Source organism: Cetorhinus maximus, chromosome 7, assembly GCF_964194155.1.
Source record: "Cetorhinus maximus chromosome 7, sCetMax3.hap1.1, whole genome shotgun sequence".
Classification (NCBI taxonomy): Eukaryota; Metazoa; Chordata; class Chondrichthyes; order Lamniformes; family Cetorhinidae; genus Cetorhinus; species Cetorhinus maximus.
In genome coordinates this window covers 58438813-58447700 of record NC_135885.1, presented here as the reverse complement: position 1 = coordinate 58447700, position 8888 = coordinate 58438813, and the positions used below count along the sequence as shown (strand labels likewise).

The 8888-nt window shown below is 48.0% G+C and overlaps 1 protein-coding gene across 2 annotated transcripts in view; it reads left to right on the top strand.

Moving 5' to 3' along the window:
• Positions 1-2973: 2973 nt before the first annotated feature.
• The window catches only part of LOC144682810 (E3 ubiquitin-protein ligase SH3RF3-like), a 411417-nt gene continuing 405502 nt past the window's right edge, over positions 2974-8888 (top strand). For both annotated transcript variants that reach the window (XM_078545553.1, XM_078545551.1), the window contains exon 1: positions 2974-4457. In XM_078545553.1, coding sequence (XP_078401679.1) covers positions 4083-4457 — 375 coding nt within the window. In that variant the 5' untranslated portion in view covers positions 2974-4082. The remainder of the gene's footprint in view (positions 4458-8888) is intronic.

Here is an 8888-nt window from a genome sequence, read left to right as displayed (position 1 = left end):
TTTAGAGATAAGTTTCACTGATGCTATGACTGCTGGGATAGCATCTCCTCCACATGTATTTGAGCATCTTCTCAGATATATAGAATTCTGCATATCTCTTGCTGCCAATGAGATTTCTAATGGTTGAATTGTCCTTTTATTTTAGTGGAGTTTTGCACTAGCTGCTTTCATATTATAGCCAATCACTATCCTTCTAATGTGAGACTACCTTTTCCAGATTATTTCTGATAGGTGACTGGCTGAAGTTGCTTCTTGTTGTTGTTATCAAGGAACAGACATTAGTTATTCTGTTAATACCAGAAGAGTATTAATGAGCATCCACACCAGTGGTTATGTGACATCAACTGGAATTTAAAGCTTCCCCTGTGATCTTTGGGATGCAGGTAGCTTGTTGGTTTTAAACCAAGAAGCGAGAGGTATGTGGCTGGCTTTGTGACTGAAAATCTTACATCTAGGATTTGTCCAATATTAATAGCTCCCTACTCCAGAACTTAAGTGCATGAATTAACCTGACACTTGAGTGCTGCACTGTTAGAGATGCATCCCTTTCGCTAATAATTTAAACCAAAGAGTTGCCTGCCTGTTCCACTGATTCAGAGAAATAGTGAAGATCCCATGTCACTATACAAAGTAGAGTTGAGAGCTCTCCTGGTGTCTCAGTCACCATTTTCCCCTCAACTGACATGACCAAAAAACATTGGACATTCATCTCATTCCTGTTAATGGAAACAAAGACTTGCATTTATGTAGCGCCTTTCACAACCTGAGAACATTCCAAACCACTTTACAATAAGATCCTTGTTAATGTAGCCACTGCTATAAGATAGGGAACACAGCAAAACAGCAAGGTCCCACAAACAGTAATGTGCGAATGACAAGCTAATTTGCTTCAGTGACGTTAGTTGAGATATAAATATTAGCCAGGAGAGCACCCCTAACTCGTCTTCGAAATAGGGCAATGGGATCTTTCGCAGGGCATTTTGGTTTTGAGGAACACCTTCAGCATCAAATGGACAGGTTCTTTCACACCTGTAAAGAATTTGGTTTGACCATCAGCATCAAGAAGACAAACGTCATGGTCCAGGATGTTGCCATACCGCATCTATCAGCATTAGAGTTATAGAGTCATAGAGGTCTACAGCACAGAAAAAGACCCTTTGGCCCATCGAGTCTGTGCCAGTCAAGCAAGTACCTAACTATTCTAATCCCATTTTCCAGCACTAGGCCCATACGCCATGGCATCGCAAGTGCACATCCAAATACTTCTTAAATGTTTTGAGGGTTTCTGCCTCTGCCACCCTTTCAGGCAGTGAGTTCCAGATTCCCACCACCCTCTGGGTGAAAAAATTCTCCCTCACATCCCCTCTAAACCTCCTGCCCCTTAACTTAAATCTATGCCCCTGGTTATTGATCCCTCCACCAAGGGGAAAAGTTCCTTCCTGTCTACCCTATCTATGCCCCTTATAATTTTATACACCTCAATCATGTCCCCCCTCAATCTCCTCTGCTCCAGGGAAAATAACCCCAGTCTATCCAATCTCTTCTCATAACTAAAACACTCCAGCCCAGGCAACATCCAGGTAAATCTCCTCTGCACGCTCTCTAGTGCAATCACATCCTTCCTATAATGCGGATTCCAGAACTGCACGCAATACTCTAGCTGTGGCCTAACCCAGCGTTTTATACAGTTCCAGCATAACCTCCCTGCTCTTATATTCCATGCCTCGGCTAATAAAGGCAAGTATCCCATATGCCTTCTTAACCACCTTATCTACCTATCCCGCTACATGTGTGGCTCCACAATCACCAGCAATCCATCATTCGATGCTAGAGTCAACACATGCATCGTAAAAGCTGCGGCTGTTATGTCCAAACTGAGTAAGAGAGCGTGGAACAACAGCAACCTGACTGAGAATACCAAACTGTGAGTCTACCAAGCATCTGTCCTCCATGCACTCTGTAGTGTTGAGACCTGGACAACGTATGCCGAACAGGACAAAAGGCTGAGCAGTTTCCACCTTCACTGTCTCAGACATATCCTCAGCATCTCTTGACATGATAAGGTCGCCAAATCAGAGGTTCTGGAGAGTGCTAGTTCCATCAACTAAGCCAATGATGTCTGCACTGGCTCGGCCTCTTTCGTTGGATGGATGTGAGCCGTATACCCATAGACCTTCTGTACGGTGAACTAGCCACTGGGTCATGACCTACTGGGCATCCATACCTCCGCTACAAGGACACCTGCAAGTGAGATATGAAGATGGCGGATATTGACACTGACAATTGGAAGACAGTTGCTGACGACCTCTGGAGGTTGATATTTGGAAGGGTATTGGGAGAGGCGAGCAGAAACAAAAAGCACAGCTGGCTAAGAGGGCCAAGAGAAAACAGAGGCCAACGGATTGTGCCCACTGTCTTTCTGTGCAACAAATGCAGCAGACTGCCATGCCTAGTGGGGCTCCTGAGTCACATCAGGCGATGCTTAACACAGAGTTGACCATCATGGCACGAGCCAAAATGATCAGATGGAAGGCTACCACCATCAACCTCAGTGATGTGCTCAGTCTCTAGACTGGAATTCTGCTGGCGATAAAATGGCCATCACGTTTGCTTATTTAAGATTAAATGCATTTCAATTCGTCGGAGGTCAAGTGTTTGAGGTCTTCCCGCTAAATATGATAGTGCTGTGCAAAAGTGCACGCAGCTTGTTTTTATTTTAACGGGTTCAAGCCAACAAGACACCAACGTTACTTAATAAAGACATGGACAAAGATAAATTATTTTTGATATCACTCCATCAGAAAACTTTGGCGACCTGTTTAGCGAACTTTGTGCCAACTGAGCAGCTGGAGATGTCTGGTTTGCAGGGCTGACATCTCTCCTCAAGAGGGCGACGTGGTCAAGCCTTTCTCTCGTCCTGATGCCTTGGTTGCAGTTGGACGCATTTCCGTCCCTCTCTGACGCTGCCCCTGGAGCTGGAAAGAAGAAATCGACACGGCGGCGGGGGAGATGAAATTGACAGATTGAAGGGAGCGCGGCGGCTCCGCTCTCCACAGCGGCTTCTTGACACGGTCCCTGCCGTCCCTCCAGTGCATTATTTGCAGCCGGGTGCTGGGACTGAGCGGCTGGTCAGCAGCGAGCCCAGGGGTGCCGAGTTGCTGAGTTTGTAGTGAGCGGGATCGCGGTCGGGGAATGTTGGAGCAGCGACCTGTTTCCAATTAGTATCGATACTGCAGGTTCCTGGAGCTCGGAGCCGGCCCGCAGTGTGGCTGAATGCATCGCCCTGCCTGTCGGAATGGGCAACATCTGAACTCACATGGCAGCCCCTTTCATTTAGTTATTTTAAAGATCGCTGCCCTGAGAGGAAAACCAGGAGAGGAAGCAAACATTTCAGAATTAACTCTTTTCTTTGGAGCGTTTGGTTTGCTGCGCGATTCCAAGTGCCGCGGATTTGAGACGGGCTGTTGGGTTATTGCGAGCGTCTTTGATTTTCTCTTTGCAAGGCACAAACAAACTTATTGTTTGGAATGAAGGAGGGATTTTGGTGACATTTTCCAAAAGGGAATCGCGGGCCTGGGCGAGTGTTTGATGTGACCCACGGGTCAGGCCAGATCCGAAAGTGTCAGGAAAAGGGACATTGTTGTTTTTTTTCCTGGGACAAGAAAGTCAGATCCTTTTGTTTTGCTTTTCCTGACATTAGTATTTATGTTGCATCCGCGCGATTTAGCTACTGGAACTTTTAAAGAGGAGAGAATCAGTGTGCACGGGAGAGCCGGTGTCGGACTTTAAAGATGAATTAACAGACTGATCCGACCGTGAGGGGCTCAGGCTGGCGGAAATGTAGACGTATCGCCAACCACCAGTTACGGATCAGACAGTGTAGCTGTTAGACGCAGCACATCGCTGCTGCTGGCTTCTGACTCTTTTTTTAAACAACTTAAGGAAAAATGCAGCTTGTCAAGGGACCATCGTCGTCTGTTTTGGTGGGGGGTGTAATGTAAGCGAGAAAATAAAGCCTCCCCCCACCCCCCCATCCCACACCCCCTCCTCCCTCCCTCCCTCCCCCAGATCCATGCTGCAAGATGGACGAGTCTTCACTGCTGGACTTGCTGGAGTGTTCCGTGTGCTTGGAGAGGCTGGACACCACCGCCAAGGTGCTGCCCTGCCAGCACACCTTCTGCAAGCGCTGCTTGGAGAAGATCGTCAGCTCCAGGAACGAACTGCGGTGTCCCGAGTGCAGGATCCTGGTGGACTGCGGCGTGGAGGAGCTGCCTGCCAACATCCTGCTGGTGAGGTTACTGGATGGGATTAAACAGAGACCGAGGAACGGGAGGTCAACCCCAACCCCTGGCCCCGGGTCACTAGCCTCGGGGAGTGCGGCATGCCCGGCTCCTTCATCCCTGGGGACAAGCCTGAAGGACCACTCCACAACCGCTACCCGGAGTTCTCCAGGAAAGGTAAATGTGCAGGTTTTGACTTGTGTGTTCCTACCGTCTAGATGATCTGCTGCGGCTGTGAGATGTGCCAAATGTTCGGAGAGCATGACGTGCGTAAGCCTGGGTCTTGGCCCGTTCATCAAAGCCTTGAAAGGAGGAATTTCCGATTCTGGAATATTTCACATTTCCACCGACACTACCAAATATCCAGAGTGACTCGCGCGCTCGCTGTTGAATTGATGAATTTATTTGGAGATGCTTGACTTTGCTCCCCTTTGATATTTCAGCGTCTTTCTTGCCAAGAGTTCTAATTTTAGTAATCCCCAGCATGTTCCTTTGAGCTTTCAGGAAAGAGTTTGTATGGGTGTCTGTGGTAACATCTATGCACATCTAATTCAAATAAAAACACAAATAGTAAATAGTTTTCGATTCAGATACAAAATGTGAACTTGCGGTATCCGGTGTCGATTTGCCAAAAATCAGTGCTGCAGTTCACCAATATCGACCCTTCAATAAGTTATACAGCTTCCTGGGCAGGTGTTACATTTCTGGCAGTTCAGTTAGAAAACTGCCATTTGGTGCATTAGGAATTGACGAAAGCTTCCTATGAAATGGGATCCTGAAGCTGGGAACTAACTGACTCATAAATAATGTGTTATGGTTAGCGGATCCTTAGGGACCCCCTCCCCTCCCCCCGCCCTTTCCTTCGAGGGAAGCAGATGTGTAGAGAGGAACTCAGGTGGCAAGTGGATCAAGGGATGGGTCACTCTGTTTGCAGATATCATTTCAAATTACTAGCTCCAGGTCAGCATACCTGTTATTTACAGAAAACCCAAGGCCTGCTTGCATTATGTAATCACTGTCTTTTGGGTTTGAATAATAGGTACCAATTGCCAATTTGTGGAAAAAGTTTCATATCATGAAAGGTCATCGGCCTGAAACATGGGGTGGAATTTCCCCAGGCTGGTGGAGGAGGTTTCTGGGCACGCGCGGCTGGAAAATTGCAGAAAATAACATCGGGTCAGGATCCCAACCCTTCTGGCTTTCCCAGGGCAAGGTTGGGACTGCAGCAGGGAACCCACGTGGCTGAGGCAGGAAGCCAACTGGGGCACTTGAATGGCAATTAAAAGCCATTTTAAGCAAGCTATCTCTCTTTCCCAGCAGCGCACAGGTCCAATACTGTGTTGGCAACTCAGCAGGTTGGAGTAGGTGAGTGCACAGCAGGAAGTCATTGAAGACTGAAACTGACATGATAGCAGCATCATAAAGAGTGAAACTGGCAAACCTGAGGTCAGGAGCAGCCAAATGTTTGCTGATAGGAGCAGGTCTTCCAGGCTAAGCTCGATAATTTCGTGTGGGGATAGCAACTTGGTGTCATTCCCTTGAAGTGGCTTGACCATCTCTGAGGGACAAGTGACCTTCTCATTTGTGAGATTGTACAGTGACATATTCTGTGTGAATGACTGAGGAGGAGGTGCAGCATCCTCCAGCTCAATACCCACTATGACTGGGACAGCGACTCCTAGGACAGCAGCAACTGCAGCATTCTAAACAGCCATAGGCAGGTGAATGAAACAAAGGGGATGGCCACAGGGCAACACCTAGAAGGAGGTGATACACTCTGCACAGGGTCATTAGGCCAAGGCTCAGCTTCCTAGACCAGAAGTGCCTCCGTAGGCAGCAGATCTCGTGGCAGGTGGTCAGAGACCTCTGCACCATGTTGGAGGAAGACCTAAGGCTAATAGGAGCAGGTGTCTGTGGCTGTCAAAGTGACTCAGCCCTCAATTTTTGTGTCTGGTTTATTCCAGGGCTCAGCTGCTGACATCTATAGAATCTCACAATCTGCAGCCCACAACCGCATCACAGCCAGGCCACTGATGCCTTGTTTGTGAGGGCTTCAAACTACGTTAAATTTGAGATGGATGCAACCAGTCAAGTCCAGAGAGCTGTTGGCTTTGCTTCCCTTTCAGAATTTCTACAGGGCCAGGGTGCTACAGGGTGTTACCCATGTAGTGATCAAGGCTGCATTGGAACAGCCAAGCATTTTTGTCAATCAGAAGGTATTCCACTACTTCAGTGTGCAATTGGTATGCAATTGGAAATTGGAAATGTGCACCAAGTATCCCAGGATTTGCCATTACATGTTCATCTTTCAGCAGTCTCAGGTGCTGCAGCTCTTCTCTCAGTGGCTCAGTCCAGTAGTGCGGGGACGATGTGGCATGTGGCAAGGAATACCCATTCAAGACCTGGCTGTTGACCCCAGTGAGGAACCTAGGAGGGGTACAACTGGAGTCACCTTACCACCGGGGCCACAATAAAGAAAGCCACTGACCTGCTCAAAATGCAGTCCTAATGCTTTGACTTTTTATTTATTGATTCATGGGATGGGGCATCGCTGGGGACTCTCCATGGCCGTCCCTGCCTTCAGCATTTGCTCCTGATTACATGTGATGTGCTCCACTCTGTGCTACCCTACATATCTGATGCTGGACCCACCAAGGTGTGTGTATCTGTGTTGGTGGAGGGTACGCATGAGTCGTGTAATGGTGCCTCCTCAGAGTGATGTCCTTCCCCTGAGGACTGCACTTTCTCTTCCCTCATCTTTTGTTGCATCTTCAGCAATACACCTCTGGGAGATGGAAGACATGCTGTAGTGTTGCATGCAAGTGAAATAGAGTCTACCCTAGCATAGTGCAGATCATGACATTGAATGTATAGGTGACATTTATTCAACATGACTGACAGGTCAATGCTAAGCGGCTGTGTGATATAACGCTTTCATCAGGTTTCCAGCCACCCCATCTCATCATTGACAACAGCCTGTAGTGCTGCCACCCTACTGATCTCCAGGCTTTCTCCTCCACTGCCATCAGGATGGCCATAGATTTAGCTTCTCCCTGCTTCTCTGCCTATCCTGGCAGTTGTGGGCTGTCTTCTCCTGCAATGGGAAAAGGCAGAGAGTTAGGATTGCTTGGAATAACTTGATCACTAAGGATGGAGGCTAAACATTTGGAGGGTGTCACTGTGGACAGGTTGTGGTTGAGGGTCAATATTGTCTGTTCAGATAGAGACTTAAGGAGGAAACTGGGGAGAAATGATAATGGTCTGCCCTGCCTGAGCTGCAGGGCAGTGTATCTGAGGAATAACCCAAAGACGCACTGGTGAACACCCCCACCCATCCCCCTACTCCCTACACCCCCTACACCCCCGCCCCAACTCTGGAAATTCCCAGGTAAGGTAAGGATTTTGCAGCAATTGCCTGGGAAGTTCAAATTTCCTTTGGGCAACTGCCCTGCACTGGGAACCATCTGATATGCGATTTAAATCACAAACTTTGGATAGTTCCAACTGTCTTACAGCAATAGTTACCCATACAAAGTTAGAAGAATTAAAACCACTTCTAGCTTCTGGGTAACTATTGTACTGACTTCCCTGGACACTCCACAGGACTCACACCACCACCCGACTAACACCCACCGACTCCCTGCAACCCCCACAGTACTCCCACCTCACTACCCTCCTTGCACCCCGGACTACCTGACCACCTGCGACCTAACCCCCACTCACCAGGCCCGACCCGACCAAACCAACAGGCCCGAAACACCCCTGGACCCGACCCGACCCCCTGCCCCAAAGGCCTGACCCTACCTGACCCAACCAGACCCCTCTCCGCCCCCCCAACCAGGCCTGACCCAGACTCCCCAGAGCAGCCCCCCGATCCCCTCAAAATCCTACCCACTTACCACATACACTTACTTTCTCCCTGGCTTGTCAAAGTGGCTGGACCTTTAAACTTACTGGTTTACAGCAGCTAGTGCCGTAAAAAAGGAGGCGTGGCTTACTTACCTTCAACTGAGCAGACCTCGACTGTAGGCCTCGGGAACCCACTGCACAACACAGATCTCGCCCAGCCTAAGCAATTACGAGCAGAGTGGCAATCCGACTCAATTGCCACTTCACGGGAAGTTACGGTGACTCAGATGATATCTGAGCTGAAGACTGCCAAAGGTGTTGAGAGAGTGACCCCCGTTGGTTGGGGTTCAGGTTCTCAACTCTGAAATGGACCCACTCAGAGACTAAGGCAGTAAGATTCCTCCTCTTAACTCTGTTTCTCTCTCCACAAATGCTGAGGAGCCGTTGAGTATCTCTAGCATTTTATGTTTTATTTCAGATTTCTAGAAACTGCAGTATTTTGCCTTTGTGTTGCCTTTGGTTTGTTTTGTTTGCATTCAACTCACAGCTTGAATTGAAAAGTAATGTGAAAAAGTTGCGGGGGGTGGTTGCAGGCAGTGTTGGGTGGTAGGAGTTGATCTCTCTGTATAGACCTATAGATGTTTCTATATGATTTAATATGCTGTGATATATGACATATATGACAAACATATTTTAAACCTTGACATTCAGAATTAATTTACATGCAAAATTGCTCTTTAATAAAATGCATTTAAATGA